At 36.8% G+C, this 22,680-nt stretch overlaps 11 protein-coding genes across 11 annotated transcripts; 3 read left to right on the top strand and 8 right to left on the bottom strand.

Moving 5' to 3' along the window:
- Window positions 1–109: 109 nt before the first annotated feature.
- Window positions 110–1,933, bottom strand: C9374_000304 (uncharacterized protein; the record flags this gene model as incomplete). Its single annotated transcript, XM_044692524.1, has 4 exons — window positions 110–403; window positions 472–886; window positions 990–1,153; window positions 1,250–1,933. 4 exons carry the CDS (start codon window positions 1,931–1,933, stop codon window positions 110–112), a joined length of 1,557 nt encoding a protein of 518 aa, XP_044552857.1.
- Window positions 1,934–2,133: 200 nt separating this feature from the next.
- On the bottom strand, window positions 2,134–3,764 carry C9374_000305 (uncharacterized protein; the record flags this gene model as incomplete). Its single annotated transcript, XM_044692535.1, has 2 exons — window positions 2,134–3,425; window positions 3,692–3,764. 2 exons carry the CDS (start codon window positions 3,762–3,764, stop codon window positions 2,134–2,136), a joined length of 1,365 nt encoding a protein of 454 aa, XP_044552858.1.
- Window positions 3,765–3,961: 197 nt separating this feature from the next.
- C9374_000306 (uncharacterized protein) lies at window positions 3,962–4,968 on the bottom strand (the record flags this gene model as incomplete). The annotated part of the gene is made up of 2 exons (XM_044692546.1): window positions 3,962–4,438; window positions 4,681–4,968. 2 exons carry the CDS (start codon window positions 4,966–4,968, stop codon window positions 3,962–3,964), a joined length of 765 nt encoding a protein of 254 aa, XP_044552859.1.
- Window positions 4,969–5,128: 160 nt separating this feature from the next.
- On the bottom strand, window positions 5,129–5,857 carry C9374_000307 (uncharacterized protein; the record flags this gene model as incomplete). The annotated part of the gene is made up of 3 exons (XM_044692557.1): window positions 5,129–5,250; window positions 5,353–5,574; window positions 5,680–5,857. 3 exons carry the CDS (start codon window positions 5,855–5,857, stop codon window positions 5,129–5,131), a joined length of 522 nt encoding a protein of 173 aa, XP_044552860.1.
- Window positions 5,858–6,186: 329 nt separating this feature from the next.
- On the bottom strand, window positions 6,187–10,700 carry C9374_000308 (uncharacterized protein; the record flags this gene model as incomplete). Its single annotated transcript, XM_044692568.1, has 2 exons — window positions 6,187–10,412; window positions 10,556–10,700. 2 exons carry the CDS (start codon window positions 10,698–10,700, stop codon window positions 6,187–6,189), a joined length of 4,371 nt encoding a protein of 1,456 aa, XP_044552861.1.
- A 1,820-nt stretch (window positions 10,701–12,520) lies between these two features.
- Window positions 12,521–12,811, bottom strand: C9374_000309 (uncharacterized protein; the record flags this gene model as incomplete). Its single annotated transcript, XM_044692579.1, has 2 exons — window positions 12,521–12,580; window positions 12,638–12,811. The coding sequence occupies 2 exons, from the start codon at window positions 12,809–12,811 to the stop codon at window positions 12,521–12,523; spliced, it is 234 nt and encodes a 77-aa protein (XP_044552862.1).
- Window positions 12,812–13,865: 1,054 nt separating this feature from the next.
- Window positions 13,866–15,590, bottom strand: C9374_000310 (uncharacterized protein; the record flags this gene model as incomplete). The annotated part of the gene is made up of 1 exon (XM_044692591.1): window positions 13,866–15,590. The coding sequence occupies one exon, from the start codon at window positions 15,588–15,590 to the stop codon at window positions 13,866–13,868; it is 1,725 nt and encodes a 574-aa protein (XP_044552863.1).
- A 473-nt stretch (window positions 15,591–16,063) lies between these two features.
- Window positions 16,064–17,674, top strand: C9374_000311 (uncharacterized protein; the record flags this gene model as incomplete). The annotated part of the gene is made up of 3 exons (XM_044692602.1): window positions 16,064–17,015; window positions 17,114–17,202; window positions 17,423–17,674. The coding sequence occupies 3 exons, from the start codon at window positions 16,064–16,066 to the stop codon at window positions 17,672–17,674; spliced, it is 1,293 nt and encodes a 430-aa protein (XP_044552864.1).
- Window positions 17,675–17,912: 238 nt separating this feature from the next.
- On the bottom strand, window positions 17,913–18,449 carry C9374_000312 (uncharacterized protein; the record flags this gene model as incomplete). Its single annotated transcript, XM_044692613.1, has 2 exons — window positions 17,913–18,111; window positions 18,367–18,449. 2 exons carry the CDS (start codon window positions 18,447–18,449, stop codon window positions 17,913–17,915), a joined length of 282 nt encoding a protein of 93 aa, XP_044552865.1.
- A 161-nt stretch (window positions 18,450–18,610) lies between these two features.
- Window positions 18,611–20,783, top strand: C9374_000313 (uncharacterized protein; the record flags this gene model as incomplete). The annotated part of the gene is made up of 2 exons (XM_044692624.1): window positions 18,611–20,574; window positions 20,660–20,783. The coding sequence occupies 2 exons, from the start codon at window positions 18,611–18,613 to the stop codon at window positions 20,781–20,783; spliced, it is 2,088 nt and encodes a 695-aa protein (XP_044552866.1).
- A 110-nt stretch (window positions 20,784–20,893) lies between these two features.
- C9374_000314 (uncharacterized protein) lies at window positions 20,894–22,566 on the top strand (the record flags this gene model as incomplete). The annotated part of the gene is made up of 3 exons (XM_044692635.1): window positions 20,894–20,974; window positions 21,079–21,421; window positions 21,542–22,566. 3 exons carry the CDS (start codon window positions 20,894–20,896, stop codon window positions 22,564–22,566), a joined length of 1,449 nt encoding a protein of 482 aa, XP_044552867.1.
- Window positions 22,567–22,680: the final 114 nt, after the last annotated feature.

The raw sequence follows: 22,680 nt of genomic DNA on the forward strand, positions 1-22,680 counted from the left end.
ATTTTAACCAATGCTTGGGATGTGTTATGTTTGTATTAAACTCAAACTGGATTCAGGCATTAATGACAAAGTCTTGCAAGTCGCACTCCTCTTAATGTGCATTCTCTTTTTAATAGTTAAACTTTTTATACATAAAGACAGAAAGGTCTCTAATGACGAGCATGTACTGCGAAAATGTTGGATTGTACTTGAGAATGTGTTGTGGTTTGACTGTTGAAATTTTGGGAAAACATTCTCTAATGGCCTCCAATAACTGAAAGAACTGATGACCTGTTAAACCAATCCTCTCAATTGGCTCAATAAACTTTTCTGCCAAATCAATGAATATATCTCTCATTTCCTTAGCACTGATGAGTCCTTGCCCAATTTGTAGTAAAGTTTTTAGCATTTCCACGATAATTTCCTACAGGAACATATTGTTGAGTATCAAGTAGGGGGTTAGTAAATTTGTGACCTAATAGGCAAACTTACCTCAATTTTTTCCAAACTTCCATCGGAGAAGGCCTTGTCCTCAGATAGTTGTTTGATAATTAGCGCCACATATTCCTTGAGTCGTGTCTTGTCAGAGAAAATGACAGTCTTAATGTCTCGAAATTTGATAAAATCCAAAGAAATTTGATGAGCATCAAAAACTGTGATTGGTTCTTCCTCTGGAAGATGTTGCGCAATACTTGTAGAAATATTAATTGGACTCGACGACTCGTTGGCAAAGCTAATGATAGGAGGCTTAATCGAACTTGTTGCATTGATACCTCTTGCTTCATAGGTCCAATGTTTCAAAATTTGGCTACACAAAAAGTACAAATCTTGAAAATTGAAATCTTTCATGAATTTTCTGGAGGTTTCAAATCGTTGATAGGTCATAAATACAAGTGTGGCATATTTTCTGTAACAATTTTTGATACATTATAATTGGATACCAAGTTAAATTCGTTGAACATGAGTTAGTGCGCAAGTTTGTTCAGAAACACATTTCATGAAATACTTACTCTGCCAATCTTTCAGAAAGAATAAATTTTTCTTGTATAATTTTTGAAAGAATAGATTGACCATCGTCAGACTTTTCCAGAGAGACAAGATCCGCTAAAGGACTAGATGCAGAAGATTTGAAAAATTTAAAGATGGCTTTTAAATTGTCAAATTGCCTTCGCACCTAAATGATGTGAATTTAACAGTGATCAGTAATCAAGATCATGATATCATCCATCATGTTAGATTTTTCATCAAATTCAATACATTAAACACATACGGAAATAATTTCAATGCCATACTTTTCGCTAATTTCTTCCAAATCTCTTCTCAGTTTTGAAGTGAGCTTTTTTCCCATTAATTCTCTGTAAACTCTTTCATCAAAGTCGAAATATTGCTGTATAAGTAAGTGCTTTACGCTGGGAGCAACTTGAAGAATGGTATTGCAGCTCATGAATAATAAAGGATTTTGTAAATAAGGTTGAAAATCGTTAAATATTCGGTACTGATAGGCTACTTCATTGGTGATGAGTTGGTAATAACTGTCAACAAAGAAGGAAAATTTTGTAAAATATTCCATGTATGATGATCGCTGTTTTTCGAGTAAATATTTTGATGTTGTTTCAATGGATAATCCTTGCAGCCATTTCACAAACACACTTTGATTAATAAGTGGACAATCACTAATAAACACCTCGGAATTTGAAATTAATTCCGAGCCACCATGATTAATGATCACTCCACCGAGAGGAGTATTTGCAGTACTGCTAGCATTGGACGAGTAATAAGATTTTCCCGAGTAGTTTTTATAATTTTCAAAAAATATAGTTTCATGTGGAAGAGACGACGACAGTGTATTGATGGGTGTGATGTTGGTATTTGTATTGTTGTTGAGTGGAATGGAGTTGAGATGGTATTCCTTGGCTGACGATGAAAGCGGAAATGGTGACGGATTTTGGCTCATTTTTTGTATTTCTTTTATATTGCATGATCTGTGTCTCTCAGATAAAGCCCAACAACCATTCTCATGAACAAAATTTTGTGTTTAATAATATTATGGTATAATTAATGATAGATTTACAAATGATTTTAGTGGTATTTGCGTCGCTTGTTGCTTGTACCAAAAAGGGTAAAACTTAGTATTACCTAAGAATTTTCAAAAAATTATTGCTCTTCACTTTCAGTCATTTTAACTCTCTTTTCTTCAGGGGAAGCATACTCAATTTCAAATTTAGTTTCGCTCTCTCTCTTGAGTGGGTTCTCGTGATCTTGAGCTGTCTCAGAAGATGAAGAGGATGCTGCTGGTTTTGGTGGTTTCACCTTCTTTGCACCAACCTTGGGGAAGTTGGAATCGTCTGAAGACGACTCTGCTCCTGTGGTAGAAGGAGAAGATGAGTTCCATGTTGCAGTTGAGCTTGAAGCGTCAGCATTGACATGGATTTTAACAGAAGTAATCTTGTCCTTCTTCTTGCTTGAAGTAGTGAGTTCCTTTGACTTTTCAGTCTTCTTTGGTTCCGTTGATTCCTTCTTTTCCTTTGGTTGTTTTGGCTCCTTTGGTTCCTTCTTTTCTCTAGGTTCTTTTGGTTCCTTCTTTTCTTTTGGTTCTTTTGGTTCCTTAGTTTTCTCAACAGTGTTTTGATCTTTTGGAGTCTTGGTCTTTGGCTTTGGTGGTTCGACCTCTCTAATGTTTTCATCCCAGAAATCGTCTTGTGTAGCGTATGGATCCTTCACAACAGTGATTGGCTTCTTTTCAGGTTTCTTTTCTTCGGAAGCAGCCTTCTTTTCTTCTTTTGGTGAAGCGTCAGACTCTACCTCGCCAGTTTGAGATGCACTGCTTTTAGAAGCCTTTTCCTTCTTTCCATTCTTCTCCTCGGTTTGTGGGGCCTTTTTGGTGGTCTTTTCAGTCTTCTTTTCAGTCATCGACTTTTCATCGGAGGACTTTTCAGATGACTTTTTCTTTTTACTACCTTCTTCTTCGGAAGCAGCAGCTGCTTCTTCCTTCTTCTCACCGACACCTGGTGGCTTGGCAGAATCGTCATTCACAAGCTTTTTAAAGATGGATTTGTTCTTCTTCTTTTCATCCTTCTTCTTGTCCTTCTTGTCGACCTTCTTTTCTTCCTTCTTACGTCCGGTCAATTCTGGCTTTTTCACTAAAAGGAATCCTTCATTCTTGCTAGCATCTTCATCTTCTGTTGGTTGTTGTTGTTCTTGTTGTTGTTCCTCTTTTGCTTGTTGCTTCTTGGAAGGCTTGCTCTTTTCTTGGGCTACCACGGCAGGCTTCTTCTTCTTGTTCAATCCGTACATTTCAGCAACGTCAATTTCAGTGAGTTTAGCATTGGATGCTTGCTCAATTTCATCCTCATTGACAATTAACTTGGGCTGCTTCTTCTTTTCCGTCTTCTTCTTTTTCGAGTCTACAGGCTTGTTGAGTAAGTCGACCTTGTTTTCATAGGTTCCTTTTGTTGTGTTTGGAATGGATGTCATATGATGATGCGACGAATCGTGGATTCCACAGAAAGCACAACACGATGAAATTTGTTATTGAAAATATCATTATTTGATGATGATCGCATGTTGAAATCAATAATGAAAGCAAAAAGATTATCCAAATTTTCAAAGCAAGCCGGGTTCATCATTGATGGGTTTGTACAAAAATTTCCATCATGGTGATGATGATGTTGAATCAGTGTTACAATCAAATTTTGAAACAAAGAAAACATACTCTTATTACTAGTTCCCAAAAAGAAGAATACAACTGCAGCCAGAGCTACAGGTACCAACAAATAAAGCAGCATGGTTTGCTAAGTATCTTGAAACTATTTCGGTCGCGGATCTAAAAGTCAAGCACGAGGAATGATTCACACAACACGTGTTATCTTTTTGAAAAGAAAAAATGACAGGGTAAGAGCAATCCTCTTGTCTTGATTTTTTTTAAAAATTGTAAAGCCGAAATTGAGAGTGCTGAACGATCGTTTTGTTGGTTAAATAGTTTTTAATCATCAGTTAATTCAACAGCCTGTTGTGCTGCCTTTTCTCGTTTCTCTTTTTCAATTCTAGCAATTTCTTGCTTAATCCTATATGCCATCTTTGGATTTGGCTTCAAATTAGCTTCCAGAATTCGTTTTTCGCTGCAACCAGCAACAGGGCAATCAATGTACCCATGTTTCCTAATTCGTGATATGGCCTCTGACTTTTCATAAAAATGATGACAACGAATGCACTCAATAGGATCATTAAAGTGAGTCCTTGTCCAAGGGCATGTAACGACTAGAGTCTGTTGTGTGAGCATAATCTCATCATCGTCTTGAGGCTTATTCCAGTCTAATTCTCCTGTTGGATCGTGCACTCGGAGGACTTCTAATCTAAATGTTTGATACATTTCATCTTGTTTGATGCTATCATCGTCCAATGGTTTTGCAGTATTTGCTTTCGACAATCGATCGTATGTTTCTTCTAATTTTGAAAGATCCTGTGTTTGTGTCACGTGGAATGATGCATTTCACGAAAACCATCGGAATATTGCCAATCGTGACGAGAATTAAATGTCATCAAATGATATTGCACAAGATAAGAAATGATAATATTCGTAATTGAATCCCAGAGGTTATCCGTTCGTTTAAAATGTTCCACATGAATTGAAAAATAATAATAATTATAATAAAATTTTAAAGATTATTATTAAAACAGGAACAACCTTCTTTCAAAACTTACACTAGTATTGCTTTCAACAATTTGTTGAAGTGTTTTGGTATGTCCTTCGGATATTCTCAACATGTCCAAATATTCTCGCACACATCCATCCAATTGTTGAATATGTTCTTGTAGTGAATCATACTCGGGATCACCGGGTTTATGTAACGACTCGATTTCTTTTGCTAATTCTGTTATATTTCCGATATAGCCATACACCGTTTCCGTTTGTTTGTTATGGTTTAAAATCAATGGTTCCAGCGTTTGTTTTAGCAGAGAATTTCCTGATGACGAGGCTCTGTTGTACATCTTGTGCAATTTTTCTAAAATTTTGATGGAATTTTTGTTCTTGCAAAATTAATGAAGAATGAAATATTCTTGGATCTACAGAAATAAATGAGGACAATAACTCTCAAAACAACTTTATTGATTGGTGCACTCAATTTTTGTAGATTGGACCTCCATCATGCTAAATGTTTTGAAGAACAACTTTTTCGTGCTCTTGTGAAATTGGTTCTTTGATTCCGAGACCTGCCTTGATGTAAGATGTAATGAGGCTCATCATGGATCCTTGTTTGACATCCCAATATTCTGTCATGTTCGAGTGTTGAAATGTGAGCGTGCATGATCCATTGTTGTCAATTCATGAATTGATGAGAAAATCGGCTTTGCAAAAAAATACTTCAAACATACCTGCATGGTGAATGTCACAAACCAAGAGACATAGATTTGGGTCATTGACACCCTTTGGGAAATAAATCTCGCAATAAGGATTCCACAGCTCTTTCATAAGCTCCCTGTTTGAGTCGTCACAATAACATGTACATGCCAACGAAACATAGGTTTGATTGTTTGGATCTGAAAACGCAAGATTCACCTCATGATTTTGGCCAATTTCCTTATTTTTCCAAGAGTCTGATTAACATGGTTTTAAAACAGCAACAAGCATGGTTTCAAATGTCCATTGTTGTCGAAAGGCATCACAAATGAGCACTGTTACAATTTTCCAAAATAACATACCCTTTGATGAGAACAAGTACAATTTTTGTTCGGCAAGGGCATCTTCTTTCCACAAGACATTCATAGGTCTTGAATGAATGTACTTTTCTCCAAGTTTGCTTGTGGTCCAAGTGGCAAGCATGCAATATTTGATATCTTTGATAAGACTCTTGAGTTTTTCAATCGATTGTTCAGGCATTTTGTTGTTGTATTGCTTGGGCAGGCAGTGCGGAATATGGTGGAACCTTGAAAAACCTTTGCAATTTCCTATTGTGGCAATACTTAAGACGATTCCTTTTGGATATTTCTCAAATGTGTTCGGTGGGTAAAATTGGAAATCTTCTGTTTTTGAAATTTTCAAAACATGACCTTATTTAATTTCACTTTTCTATGGCGAATGGATTGCTCAAATTAATAGCTTGCTGGCATATGTGTTATTAATTAAGGGAGATAGAAAACACGAGAAACTTAAAAGAAACAATTTTCACATGCTCGTTGAGTCATGAGTTAATGCGTAATGACACTAAATTATCGTCTTTTTGGGCGAGATCTCTTTTTGACAATTTGTTCTTCCTCGTCGTTTGTGTCATCTGCATTGGTTACACTCCCTGTCTGGTTACTTGCTTCCTCGTCAACTTGTTGTTCCTTATCATCCTCACTGTCGAATAGTTCTAAATCAGAGCCTGCATCCTTGGCGTCCTCACCATCACTTTCTAGAAGCTCATTGATGGCCTCTTCGTCGTCTTCATCTTCATCAGAAAAATCAATCTCTTCCTCCTCGTCGTCATCAACTGTTTTTCGACCCTTCTTGGATTTTGATTTCTTGTTGGTAGATGTCTTTTTACCTCTTCGTTTAATGACTTTTTTGCCTCCTCGAGTGTTTTCAGTTGCTGATGTATCGTCATCATCGTCATTTTCATCGTCATCGCTCTCCAAAAGCTTTGATTTCACGCCACTCTCTTCACACATTTTGAGGTGAGTTTGTCGAATTTGTTTCTCCCATTCCTCAATGGAGTCTTTGAGTTCTGGACTTAATACTCCCACCTCACTATTGGCTTTCTTTCCAGTCTTGGTGGATGCCGTCTTTTTGAACTTGGCTGTAATGGAGGATAACATGTCGTATACTTCAAAGTCAATGAGAGCCTTCTTGTAGCATTTTACACAATTTTCAGAAATCATAATTTGAATACACTTATCGTTCATGGACAGCTGAGTAAGACAAAAAGCAAGATTTCTCCATTGTTGAACAATCTCTTCGTCGTGATCCAATTTCATGTCATCCTCTTGAGCTGCTTCAGGTTGAGAAGTAATATCTAAATCTTGTAATATATCTTCCTCTTGAATTGTTTTTTCATAAACTTCATCGTTGGCTTGAATAGAAGATGAAATCCTGACCAAATCAAATCTTCTACACAATTTTTCAACAAGCTTTTCCTTGTGCAGAACTTTCTTGACAAACGACAATAGGAATTCCATAATGTTTTGGAAAGAGGTCGGAGAAATGTTGGCACTCTTTTGAGACAAGTTGCTTAGGATGGTTGGTAATAGATTGTAAATGGGATTGTTGTTTCCTGAAGCCTTGTCAGCCAATTTGGTGAAGAATGCTTTTGACAGCTGAGAGATTTCATCATTGGTATCTACAATACATCTCACAATTTCAAAAATGTTTGCCTTCACCTTAATCATATCATTGAGGACAAGATGTGATAGCACTAGAAGGGTATTCTTTCGAACTCTTTGATCTGTATCCCTAAGGCAGCTATACAAGTGATGGATATATCGTTCTACAGAGTTTGGAAATCGACATGCAAGATCGCCAATGGTCACAATGATATTGTTTCTAATTGTGGCGTAACCATCAATGGATGATTTGGAGTGCATTTCTTTTGGTAATTTGATAAGGATGGTAAAGAGAAGTTGCAAATGTTGCTCACATACTGATTGGCTGACAGACATATATTTACAGAGAGCCAATATAGCACTTCTTCTGAGAACAGAGTATTTGTACATGTTTGTGTTGTCACAACAAATATTGAGAATGAGTGGAAGATAGGATCCATAGAGTGATGACTCTGTGATAATATTGTTTTCTTTTTCCTTAAAGGCTTCTTCTAGTGAGTGAATGTCCATATTGGAGGGATCCAATCCTAGCTCTTTCTCGATCACGGTTGTGTTGGAGTCTTCTTCTTCCTCTTTGTCAATCTCTGATCGGTCTCTCTTCTTTTTTGATGATGATTTTTTAGACTTCTTTGAGGAAGCCTTTTGTTGCTTTTCAATGTTGGCAGTCTTGTTCAACTCCTTTGCTTTCTTAAACTGACGTTCCAAGTGCACTAATTCTTGAATGGCGCACGTTCCAAGAATGAAGAACAGCTTGGTGAGCTCAACAGGAGATACAGCCAAGGTTTGAGAGTCTGCTTCATTATTACTTCCTGACAAGTTCGTATTCAGAGAAACCTGTTTGATAATGTGAGCTGAGAGTTGCTCTGGATTCATGCACAATGAATAGATGGTGGTGATGGCTGATTCTGCTAATATCATCCACTCATAAATTGGAAAGTGTTGTTCCTTATCAATTGTGTACTCTAATAGTATTTCAAATAATTTGTGATCGTCCGTTAGCTTAAAGTTGTCATTTCCTCCTGCATATCGAAGCATGTCTTCATTGTCAGCTGTTGATGATGCTTTCGATTTCTTTTTTTCTTCAGCCTTGTAAGCATCGCTCGAATCATCAATGGCCATCTTTTGAAATATTTTGCATGCATAATGAGCAATGAGGAAACTCTGCTTTTCTGTTCTTCCGAAACAGTCCTTAATGAGAGACTTGATCTTTTTCCGAAGTGCCTCTGGTCTTGCGGTTGCTATCATATTCAGTAAAATTAAGGCTCCTATGCAATTCTTCTCAGAGTATTTTGGAGAAATAATTTCTAAAAGTGACAAGAACAGATTCTTGGAAAACTCATTCTTGAGGACCAGCATGTTCACAATACACTCTAGGGCTGACAATTCAGACTGGCTACACTCCGTGACAAACTCGGTGAATTGTTTCGCAACCTCAATGCATTCTTCTGCGCTTCTGCTGAGTCTTTCAGCATTCATAAATATGTGTTGAATTGCCTCAGAAGCTGCATCCTTAATGGATTGGTGAGGCGACCACACAAGTTTAAGAACTTTCTTCAAGCCAAATGATGAAATCTCTATTTTGAACATGAAACACTTGACCAAATAATCAATGCATTCCACTACATCCGTAATTGTTTCAGAGCTAAGAAGTAGGCACACGGATGGTATGGTATCATGTACCTTATTAATAAAGTCTACCCCTTCCTTGTAAAATAGATACAATTTGAATGCATTGTCACGAGTTAAGCGAATTTCTTTTTGCTCAAGATCTGGCAAATTCTCCAATTCTTCCTCAGTGTGTTTAGGTAAGCTCTCCACAATTCGTTTAGCAGACGCTGCTTCTTCGGTAAACTTGGCTAATTTCAAATCTGCTCCATATGGATTATTTTCAAGTAGAGTTGATAAAAAGTGAATGGCAGACTTTCGTACCGATGAAGTCTTGTCGTATAATCGACCGAGTACAGTTTCTAAAATTTTTGGGAGGGTCTTCAAGGGAATGGATTTCTCTTCACACAAATAACACCAACACTGTATAGCTTTGCTTCGTGTGTATGCATTGATATCCTGAAGTCTTTCCTCAAGAATGCTGAGAAGTTGGTCTCTGGTCTTCTTTGTGAGGTTTTCAGAGGTGGTATTTCTACTATTGTTCTCATCAGAGGTTTGTTTGAGTACGGTTGGAATGACTCTCGATATGGCATGAATAATTGCATTTCTAATATTGTACGACTCATCGTTGAGGTGAGAAATTACAACGCTCATATTCGACAAAATTGCTGTTGGAACTCGCTCACCAATGGTAGAAATGAATTGTGAGAGAAACTTGGTGCCAGGTGTATCATTGTTCAACTCTAGACTACCAATTTCTCTGAAAAGCTCGCTCACAAAAAGTTTTTCAATTGTACTACAGCTATCATTCGTGGCACGTGATGTATTCTTTCCAATATGATCGATTAATTCTACAATAATATTTGTCATTTGTTCATCATTCATAATCATGTGGAGTATGGTGGATACTACAGTTTGTAAATTATCAGAAGGTATTTGTAGAGCGTTGGTAATTAGTTTAAAAATTGCTTCCTTGATTAGAGTTGACTTGATATTATCATGATTTTCCATCAAGGAAAAGGATATTTTGAAGAATAAGAGTATAAAGGCATCTTCGACACGATCTTTTTTCCAAAGCTTTGGTAGGTTATCATATTTGAGAACAGAGCATAGAGTATGCAGAATTCCTTCTTTCCAGCTGTCCATTTCAATTATACTTTTTCTTCGAGCCTTAGTTCCTCGTTTCTTTTTTGATTTGCTAAGCTCCTCGTCTTTTTTCGATTTGACATATTCTACCTCTTCCTTTTCATATTTTGATATCACCCAGTATAATAAAAACACAAACATTTTGAGTGCATTCTTGTGAATACTAATGACATGATCCAAATTACTGTCGGACTCGACCCCAGTTGAGAGCAGTTTACCTACGCTCGCCAGCAGCGACAGCAGATTATTATTTAAACTATCTACCAGCCTAATTCTCGAGTTATCTTCCAATGATGAAAAGTGTTTTACACAACTGTAGATTTGACTGAACAAGTCCTTGTTCGTTATGGAATAAGCTTTATCGGAAAGTTTGTTCTCAATTTCTACCGTGCGAGCACACACAATGTCGTGTGATGAAGACCAATCATTATAGCAGCACCATAACAGATGTGAATAATTTTCCATATTCAACGTTGGACCATCGTTTCAATATTTTCTAATTCTATATCATGAACAAACAACTTACCATCCAGCGTTGAATCCAACTCGGAACGTGAAAAATTATTCACTTCTATATCATCCACACAAAAGTATTTATCGGATTCCTTCTCTAGATCGGTGGGTTCTAGAGGAATTTCAAAATTCGTTGTGAAAGCAGTGGAGGCGCTCATGCTGATTTTGTTGAATTTTTTGAACGTGAAATTTTTGAAAGGCGGCAAATTTTTTGGTGATGTCTGTTTTTCGATTTGATTAACGCATGATAATAACGATTACTTTCGCATGATAATTAAGGTCTATTCATTATGTATTGAGAAAGTATGAACCTAGGTTGATGTTGAGAACAATGAACAAGTAAAAGTTAAAGCGTGAAATTACCAAGCTTTACTGATAGATGGTATTCTTTAGCTGCAATTTTGCTTGAATTTTGAATTTCGTTCTTTCATTTGCGGAAGCTTTGTAAATCCAATCCAAGTTCATTGGCCAAAGATAATGCTGTATGACCATTAGCATCCACAAGATTGCATTTTGCTCCATGTTTAAGCAGCATTGAAACAATTTCTTGTGATCCATTTTGAATGGCTACATGCAAAGGAATCTTTGTTGAAGTAGTAATAAAACAACAAAGCACCTCATCGTAAACACTTACGTTCTGTTACCATAGAGTCGTAAGGTAAAAATATTTTCAAGCAAACTTCAATTCTTACCTTTCCCAAGTCAACATTAATTTCTGAATGGGACAACAAAAGTTTGACAATCTCAGTATGTCCATTTTCACAAGCAGCATATAAAGGTGTCTATATTTCTTGCTCAGCCATGAAGTCCATCCTGCTCATATCTACTTACATCCTGATGAATTTGTTAACTATACCAAACGATTGTATCAACTACTTACAATCTTGAATTTATAAATGGTGAACAATCATACATTTCACATTGATACGTACAAGCTCCTGCTCCGTTGGAACAATTCTCAGTGCTCTTTATGGAATTAGTTAAAACTTACAACGACATCCTTCTAATGGTGAACACTCCTTATTCAAAAAACAAGCTGCTTACCTCCTATTGGGATTAGTTAAAACATAAACATTCATAGAACAACCACTTACACACTGAGACGTGATTGTCGGTATACATGAAGTTAACATTCTGAACTACTTACATCCTAAAGAGAAGATGGTAAAACCTCAAAAGCGAAGAACGTACCACATCCTTCTCATGTTCACACCCATGCAGTTTTCAAAGCAAAACCTACCTCCTGTCAAAGAATGTCAAAATGTGAGAGAACTGAAAAACACTTACAAGCTGATAAATTTTAAGGTTCAATTGACCATAAAATTGTTGGCAATGAGTACTACTTACTTGCTAAAGGCATACATTGGAATGATTTCGAACAAAAAGCTCTAACTTACTTGCTGTAGTTCAATTTCGAAATTTTGTAAAACATGACCACACCAGAGCCACTTACACCCTTATTTACATCCACTTGTTGTTGGGATAATATTAATTGAACAATTTCCAAGTGTCCTTCATAACAAGCCATGTACAATGGAGTCTATCATAACATGGTGGTGGTGAATTCTTCCTGTCCTAGTGTGAGTACTTACAAACTGGTGAAATATGTTGTTCATGGTTGGAACATTCCATCAAAGAGTTCGAAGAGACTTACAGACTTGAACAGCATGTTGGACCGTTCACTCTTATACTGGATAAGAAATACTTACATTCTGATCATAAGGAAGTAATAAGAGCGAAAATAGTGAACATACAAATCAACACGTACAGTCTATGAAATACAACACTTGAGCCCGAACTGTCTAATCTCTATTCTCACCTACCGTCTGACCAGTTCAAAGCGCGATGAGCCATATTGAACTACGTACTCCCTACAATAGTTGGCAACTAAGGAAAGAACATACAAACAAACTACCACACGTACAATCTAGATCGTATGATTATTTTCATTCAAATTCGATCTCTTATTCCCACTCACTTACAAACTGTTTTCTTCATCGTCCACACTTTCTGAATTAGTTATTGAAATACTTACATACTACAACGTCCAAATGTGATTCCAGTCATAGAGAAATTTCATAACGACGTTACTCACCCGTTCATTAACATCTACGTCTTGTCCTGACAATAATTTTCTCATCGTTTCAATATCACCTCTGCCACAAGCCACATGCATCCGAGCTGCAACATTCGATGCATACATTCCCTCCGAGGTTGTATGATCCCAATCGTCTTCATACACTTCCTCCGCGTCGTTTTGTTTTTCCATTTTTTTAAGGTGAGACGAGACATAATTTCCATCCTCTACTGTAAAATTTTACAGTATTTGTGGATGGTGTTGAACTTAGATTCTCCGTGTGTGTACTTCCACATCCTTTGATTTTCTTAATTCTTTGAGCTTTGATTGACTGCTTGAGAACCGATATTTTTGAAATTTGTTGAAAATGATTTGAGTAATACTAGTCCGTTGGTAATCTCATTTTTAGGACTGATAACTGAATGGTATTATTATTGAGAATGCTTTTCAGACTATTAATGTCTAACCACATTAAATTCAAATTGCGAACTTTTCAGGTTCAAAGTTTGGGATTCCAAATATTGTCGTTTCTAATTCATTGCCATAATCAATGATGAGTGTTGTAAGCTTTTCAAGCACATATTGAGGTTGCAGTATCGTCTTAACACTCTCTAATCCTATTTCAGAAATCTGTAAGTATTCCAAATTCTTCGATAACGAGAAGCAGTTCACAATTTCATAAATTCCACGTTGTTCCAATCTATTTCGTTTCAACACTAATTTCTTGAGATGACATGCTCCTTGCACAATTGCTCTCACGTCTCTCACTGAAAGGTCAACAAATTTAATTAATTGATTGAGCTCAATTCGGTAAGAGAAGGATTAGGAGGAAAGGAATTCAGAGATGAAAATCGATTTGTGATTTGAAACGATTTCAGTTTGATTGTTGTTACATTAGGAGATTCGAAAAATGAAAATAATTGACGTAAACTTTTCATTCGATTTCGAGATACGAGGAAGCAATTAAATCAACTCGAGATTATAGTTTTATTCGTTTATTGATCAAATCGAACGAACTTGATCAATTTTGAATAGCAAGAGCTCTTCAGCATTAAGCCGGCTCTACAGAGAAAACTTTTTTTTTCGAGTACTCGAAGCCCGTAGCATATTTTCGCTATATAGCAAGGAGACAAGTTTAAAAAAGAAGGATTAAGGGTGAACAAAATTCCAAGAAAATCTCAACATCATATGCAGCTAGTTGCCAATTCAGGTTTAATCGAGGGGCCAAAATAATTCATAATGATTTCTATTTGTGCCAACTTGACGACGAGGAAGAATGAACACTCGAACTCAATGTATTCGCTGGTGGTGGTTCTTCTTTAAGTATGGGAACATTCTCAGACCTATGTGACACGTTCACACGAGCACTATTTGATGGTTGTGTTGGTTTGGTGGAATAGGCAGAACTTTCAAGCCCTAAACTCGTGTTTGGTGTTGCTTTTCTCGTACCCAAAGTCAAACTTCCATAACCCATCGCTCCATAGGTACCCTCGCTGGTATCATTAAGGAATGATCGAGTAGGAGAAAGTGAATGTGTTGGAACTTGATCGAATAAATGTGATCTTGAATTGCTTTGAATAGCACGAGATTTTGATTGAAAATCGAATATGGTTGGTTCGCCATCTTCCTCGTCCTCCACAAGAGCCATCCATTCATCATGAATGAGAACATGATTATGCACTCGGTTAAAAACTCCAATCGTAATGACAACAAATAGCAAGTAAATAATCATCAAGAAGAAAAGGATGCATTGCATAATAAGGTCAGCCCATGACACTAATTGGATTCCAAATAAAATATCGAACTGTGAAATGATCCTATATGTTTCATAAATCACCCACACAAATTGATGCATGAAAATGAACAATAGTATTCTTATTTTACATTTTCTCAAAGAATGGTTCTGGAACATGCCATAAATTAGTGAAAGAGCAGCAATACTGAGTGACATGAAGATGGAAAATGATGCTGAAATGAGAATCATGAGTTGTTCAATATATTTTGTGTCCTGCCCAGCAAATCGAATATCGTAATAAGTCATTAGGATTTTTAAAATATGAGACACAGTGTTCAGAATGATGTCAATGAATGATAAAATTAGTAATGATCCGAAAACAATTTTGTGAATTACTTTTTTGTGTCCATAACTGTAGAGGATGAAAAAGTAATTAAGGCTCAAAGTTCTCTGGAAAACGAACACAACAGAAAATAGTCCTCTCACAGTACTTTCTATGGAGAGAATGGCTTCATTACTGTGCTTATTTTTCTCATTGAAAATATTGTATGCCTCTTGTCCCATGTATACACATTGTAATGTTAGGATGGTACAATACGATAAGCATAGTAGAATAATATTGATGAATAGGGCATAGCTATGTGGAAAGAAATAACTCTCCCTGCTGTTAGCGTGAGAAGCGTGTACAACCTTTGAGGTAGTTTTGGACATTATCTCAGAAGGGCTGGGTTTTGTTGTTGCTCCAATTAATGCAGGATTTTCGTTGATAGCTGTTGTTGGTGGTGATGATGGAATGCTATGTTGTCCCGAATTTCTGCTATTTCTCTTGAAATACAGTAATCGTAAAATTAAAATCAGGGCCACTAGAGAAATTATTAAAAATAATAAATCTTCCACTCCCCAAATTGAAATGTTCACAATTGCTTTCGTTGCAGTAATGGTCGAATTGCGAGAAGTTGCGCTAGCTTGATCCAATTTTGATGAAATTACTTTGCCAAGGCTCACAGAATCCGAGTTCATGAGCACCCTATCGGAACGAAAAAGATTTTTTGCCGAGTGGTCTTCCACGAATGTTGGCATCAATAGTTGCTGTTGAAGATCATTCCATTGATTCACAATATACTCCACCAGCCATGATGATGATGATGCAAATGTTGATAATTGGTGTGGTATTTTCGATAAAGGTTGTTCGGATGATGAGAAGAGTTGCTGGAACGAAAACACTTCTCGAGGCATTTTTTGAAAGGCAATTTTCTTGATTCCAAAGACGCTTGAGTTGTCAAGTGACTTTCTGTTCCAAGATTTTTTCTAATTCGAACAAGACATGTGTCTTGTTTTGAGAAGGTACACAATTGACTTTCTTTTCTTGCATCGTTCATGTGCATGTCAGGACGACCTTTTGAAAATCCAGGTGGTTTTTTGTTCTTGTTGAGTTATCTTGTAAAATTTTGTCGTGGAAGGTAGGTCGTCACTTAAAGAATGATGATGTGAAAGTACAATTGAAGAAGATGGAAGCGACTTCCTTAATATCCATGTTTGATATACTGCCCCATAAGAGAGAATCGCCCAAAAAAATAAACCCAGTCGTCAAAAGCTGACCGAATAACGGTAACCACTCTCAAAATTTATTAAAACGAGGAATCGTTCGTCATCACGTTTCCGCGTGAGAGATTCGAGCTTGAAGTACTCCTGGCAACCATAGCAACAACATGATGATTTATGGTGGAACGGGTGGAAGAGGAGGTGCTTCTTCCTCGTTGATTTCTGCGAGTACTTCGCCTACTACTACAACAACCACATCAACAGCCTCGGCATCAACAACAGCATCCATGATGGGGTCTACTGCTGCCCTGATGATGATTCCGAATATTTCATCATCATCATCGGAAAATTACAATCCTTCAACCACTACCATCCTTTCGAAACAACCAATACAACAAACCTCCGAAAATTCTTCCTTGAACGAATCACTGCCGTATGGAGCATCCATCCAACAAAACAATGTCACGAACAAAGTATTGACAAGCACATCTTCATCCTCAACAGAGGATACAAAAGAAACATCCAAAGAACAACAAGTTTCCTCTATCTATAATATTGGATATCAATTCATTACAGTTTTGGGAGTTGCTTTGGAAAATATGTGGTACTTTATTGTTTGGATTTGGAGCTATTTACAGTGTGCAGTTTTAGGTGTTAGCACACAGAAGAATAGAGAACGTTCTAAAAGTGGCACACAATCTAGGACGACTTTATCATCTTCTCTCTCCCAGGTCACAACCAAACACCAACAACGAGATTCTCTTCCACACAAACAAAGCACTACCAACTCATCTTCGCCGTCTACTGAATTGTCAATGTCGACATCTTCGTCTACCTCCCAATCCTCTCCTTTCGAATTTCTTTCTCTTCTCTCTGGCCGAACAAGTAGATCAAACTCGAGTGCCTGCAACCCTTCACTTCCCAAACCTTATTTAATTCTTGACTTGGATGAGACACTCATTCATGCCAGTACCACCCCTCCAAGACCAGACCATGAGAGGCTTTATAATTATGTCCTGGAAGTATTGATTGACCAGGTAAATTGTACATTTTACGTTTCGGAAAGACCTCATTTGAAGCTCTTCATGGAAAAAGTCTGTGAATGGTACAATGTTGTGAGTAAGTAATTGTGAGCAATGAAAAAAGATTGTTTACACACACGAAACAATACGAATGGAATTGAAATTAACTAACTTATTCACAATCACTTGGAACAGTATTTACTGCAAGTGTGAAAAGTTATGCCAATCCCGTTATTGATAGACTCTATCATTCGGATAAAATTGTTGACCGGCTCTTCCGATCGGTAGGTTTATTTTCAAAATATTGTTGTTATCTAATATTAATTGGAAAACGATATGGTACATGTTAAACAATGCTGGTGGCAAACGACGCAAATCAATACAATTTTCATGATTTTACAATGGTCAAAATATTCGTACAAAATTATCATTTACGAACATGGGTGACAACTTGACAACAATATTACTCGCAAACAATGTGTTGTGGACAAACAATATACATAGTCGTGTTACGTAACAGAACATGGAGTTTATATCAAGGATCTTAAAACTGTCACGGATAATCTCGCTAAATGTATGATTGTTGACAACAGCCCTATATCCTACATGTGGTATCAAGAAAATGCAATACCAATATCGAATTGGATGGGCGAGAATGAACATGATAGAGCATTGCTTAACTTGCTTCCTTTATTGGAAGCATTGAGACATTTGGAGGACGTTAGAAACGTTCTCAAATTTAGGGTTGACTTGTAACCTTTTAATAGTAGCTTCAGCACAATAGTCCAACCAAATTGGTACGAATCATGACGATTTAAAGAACTCATTGAAGGAGGGCAGCACAAATAACAATGAATAGCTCAAATCCTTCAATGACAATCCAATTTCTGAGAGGACAATATGCTGTCAGGAAATATTTTTTGGAAATATGCCAATAATTCCATATTTACTCTAATGCCACTTTTCCTTTTCAATTCTTTTTATGAAACCGTATTTATTGTTGCTGAGGTTGCTGCTGTTTGAGATATTCCTCATATTGCTGTGGTGTTAGGCATTTTGAAAAAGACAAGGCATGGATTCCTTTCATTTCTTCTTGAAGCTTATTCATCACAAGTCTCTGTCTTTCAAGCAGCTTTTTATCTTGAAATTCTGGACTCACTACAAACACTTGAAATGCACTTCCACAACCTCCACTGCTCACACAGTCATTATTTAATTTATTTTCACCATGTATATATGAAAATATTATTTAAGCCATAAAGTTTGAAATTTGGATTGATCGTTTTTTCAATATGCGAATTTGTTTTAGAAACCATGACATGTTCAACACATGAAAAATTATTATTTTTCAAGTTAATCCAATTAAAATTATATTTCCATTATATACCGATTCAATTTCATCATCATCATCAACAACAATCTAAATTTGAAATTTTGAATATTATTACCTTTGATCGATGACTTGCACAAACGTGGCTCCGATTCGTTCCTTGAGCAATTCTTCCAACTGCTTGTCAGTGAGCTTGGACATTTTTTTTGTTTTTTTGTGGTCTGTCAAATAAACGTTCTCTGTATACATTCAGGAGTATAGGACAACAAGAATAATCACGAACTACTACACGATCATTTGATGAGGAACCAACGAGCAGTCCCTTATGAGATATTGACCATAAGATCACATCAGAGAAAAAAATGTTCAAACCAAAGGGTTCGCTTGCATCTACCAAGTCGGTTCCCAATCTTTCGGCTCTCAAAACTCAACAATCCTCTTCATCGGGTACGAATGCTCATCATCCGCCACCGACAACCACTTCCACCACCACAACAACAGCATCCAATAATCTCACGCAAGCGACCACTGCTCTCAGTTATTATTATGCTCACACACCTCTCCCTCCTCATCATCAACATTTATTAAATTCATTGTCATCGGAGACTCCCCAATTATCGGTCGATGATGTACAACAATTATCTGAAATGTTATATTTCCCAAAATATAAAAAGGCTACGCACAGTGCTGTTTGTTACCGATGTAAACATCAGATTATTCAGATTGCATTTGAAGTCAATAATGAAAGTGGTGTAGCACCAAAACAAGCACTTTTAAAAGTCTACGATCCCAATAATTATAATTTATCACTATATTCCGACAATGATGGTACTTCTACCAGTGGCAGCAACAATACGGAAGGGGTCCCACCATCTTCTGTTGACACTAATGAAGCAAGCTCAGTAGCACTGGCAGCAACCGAGAGCGTTCATAAAGAGACTGTTTCATCGCCAGCAGTGTCATCTTCATTGGATCCTTCTTCATCATTTTTGAATAGCAATAGCAATCTGATGAATGAAGCGAACAACAATAATATTATGAGCCAACACACTCCACCAGAATCACCACTCTTATCGGTGAATACCAGTAATTTATCAGAGCTATCAAGCATGTCAAGTGAAAATAATTCTTCTTCTACCTCACAACAACCTTCCACTCCACACACAAGAGCAGTTACGTTTGCTCTTCCTCCAACTGCACCAACCAAGAAATCACCACTTGACATGAATCCCCTTTTCCGTGAATCATTTGCAAATATCAAAACTCCAACATCCAAGTTGTCACAACAAGAAAAACAAGACAAGAAGAGATTTTCATTTAATCCCAATGCAAAAAAAAAGGAAGCTCAACAAAAACAACTCCAACTGGAGAAACAAAAAGAAGAGCAACAATTGAAATTTCAACAGCGGATGACACAATTAACAGAAGAGGTAGAGCAATTAGAGCCTTGTGTAATTTCGAATGAGGAATATGAAATGAATGTAGAGTTTGTAAAACAGTTGTACCAATATGTGTCAAATACTGTACAAATAGATACACCTCTTTGTATGGAATGCATGGAGCAAGTTGCTAGCCAGTTGAATATTCAGCTTGAAAAGAGCAAGGAAGAAGAGAACATTTATCAAGATCACTATTCAAAACTTTTACACGATAATCGACGAAATGAAAGTGAAACTGATTTGGAAAATGAATTGCATCAATTGGAAGAAGAGGAAAAACTGCTTCGATTAGAGTTAGACATGCTTCAAAGACAGGAAGAAGACTTGTCAACCCTCGAGAGGAGTCAAATGAGCAAGGAAGAGCAATTTTCAGACCTTCAACAACGATATTGGAAAGAGTACAATGATTTTCACAATGAACTCTTACTTTACAATGAGGAGCGAGAAGCAGTACAACAACGAATTGTTCACGTTTCAAAAGAAATGGAAAAGTTGAACAGTACAAACATTTTCAACGATGCATTTCACATTTGGTATGAAGGTCACTTTGGAACCATTAACAACTTTAGGCTGGGAAAACTGTCGACTCAAAATGTGGAATGGAACGAAATTAATGCAGCTTGGGGACAAGCAGCTTTATTACTATTCTCGCTTTCCAAACACAAACATTTTGCATTTTCAAAATATAAGATTATTCCTATGGGAAGCTTTTCAAAAATTGAGACTCTGGACAATAAGAATAGTTATGATTTATTTGGAGGAGGAAGTAACGGAGGTTTATTTTGGCAATCCAAGTTCGATAAGGCCATGGTTGCATTTTTATATTGTCTAAAAGAGATTGGTACATTTGCTGAAAAGCAAGACACCTATTTTGAATTGCCCTACAAGTAAGTAATGCGTGATCCTTGACCTGATTTCATCGTATAATAATTTTTTCATTATTTTGCTTTTTTCTAATTGAACATGTGACAGAATTACTGATGACAAGATTGGAGGAAAGAGCATCAAGCTTGGCAATGATGAAAATTGGACACGAGCCTGCAAATATGTTCTCACGGACCTCAAATACTTGATTTCTTTTTGTGTGTCAAAATAAAGAACAGATATGCGTTAAAATTTGTGGAAGTTCTGTAAAACATTTCAAGAGGTGTCCAAACGAAATCGTCAAAAACAAATTTGGTCAAGAGAAAATCAAACCATAAAAAAATGAAGATATTTCAAGTAGAGGCAACTGGCAGCGGTCCAGGAGGTATTTGCTATCACGTCATGGAGGTTATTGGTTCCAACGTATGTACCTTTTTGAGGGACTAATTTGGTAATTGTAAAGAACTGTCAATATTCTAAAAATCTTTCAAAAACACATGATCTCTTTCGATTGATACACACCTCAGTGCTACGTCCTTCTCGGTCAAAGGAATTCCAAAGCAAATCCCAACTCTGTCTTCATCTTTGACTTGATTAACCAAAATTGGACATGTCTCGAACATCCTAAAGGAAATGCTCCCACTCCTCGATCTATGGCTGCCTCATGTGTAGTGGGAAAGAAAATTTACGTCTTTGGAGGATATTCCTCTTCACCAACAAATTCTGAAAATCCATCTCATGTTCATCATCATGATCACTCTTCTCCACCTACTCATGTTGTTTACAATGGATTGTATTATTTTGACACGGAAACAAACGAATGGATACATATTGAAAATAACCCTAATGGATTGTGGCCCGATCCAAGAGGTGAGTGTTTTTAAATGATTGTGAAGTGAAAATAATTGCGGAAAATGGAATTTGTATTTTTCAAAAACTATTTCATTTGGAATTGCAACTGTTCAACATGTGATTGCATTTTACAACTAGCTGGAGCTCAAATGTGGTATTACAATGGAAAGTTGTACCTCGTAGGAGGATGTCAAGGTCGTTCTCTTTATTTTTCCACATTGTATGAATATACCATCGAGTCAAATACATGGAAAATCATTGAGACCACTTGTGCCGAATGTTCTGATTACATGGAAGAATCTTCAAGACATTTCAATGCCGTGGTTCATGATTCGAACCAAAATGAATGTCACATTCAAAAACCAGAACGTTTTTGTTGCTTTTCAGCAAATTTAATTGAAAATGAAGTTTTTGTTTTTGGAGGACTTTTTGCAAATGAGGAAATGGAACATCATCAACCTTCCAACATGTTATTTGTGTTGGATATGGACACTATGGAATGGCGAAGACCACGAATGGCCTCAGAAAATACATTTGTTCCTAGAGCAAGGGCCTCTCACACCATGTGTCCAATTGGATCTTGTAATTTAATTCTCACGGGAGGTTGTGACGTTGTTCACAATTCGGATTATGATCCTCATGTCTACATGCTCAATGTGAAAGAGATGAAATGGTACAGCTTGACAGAATTCTTCTTTGGATCTCACATGCCAAAACTTGTTGGATTATCGAGTGTGTATTGTCAAGAAACGAAACAAGTATTTTATTTGGGAGGAAAAACATTTGACGACATGTTGAGCGACCATCACTTTTATCGAATTGACACCACTCTTGTGAAGCTTATTCATGAACATGAATATTTAACACACAGAAACGACACGAACAAAAATTATGGATCGACTTGGAAGAGAAATTCCTTAAAATTGGAAAAACGAAATCAGGAAAGCATTGGACAGCCACCAATTGGTAGTAGTGTGAACTCGACTACTTTTCAAACGAGAGAAAAGAGAAGCAAATCTTCTATTATTACCTATTCACCCATTCCACAAGTGGACTCTGATAGTGAATTATTGGAATTGGATGAAGTGAAACTTGGTGACCAAAGTTCCACTACATCTTCAAAACGAACCATTGAACATTTATTGGACCTTTTCAAAAAGTAATGAGTTTGCTGTTGTTCATAAAACACATCTCAACAATTTCCTCGTTTTAATTCAAAATACATTTTATTCTCGATCATCATGTTGGAATGGAGACTTGCAAAACCATGGATCTCC

This window comes from Naegleria lovaniensis (assembly GCF_003324165.1).
Source record: "Naegleria lovaniensis strain ATCC 30569 chromosome Unknown tig009, whole genome shotgun sequence".
NCBI lineage: Eukaryota > Heterolobosea > Eutetramitea > Acrasida > Naegleriidae > Naegleria > Naegleria lovaniensis.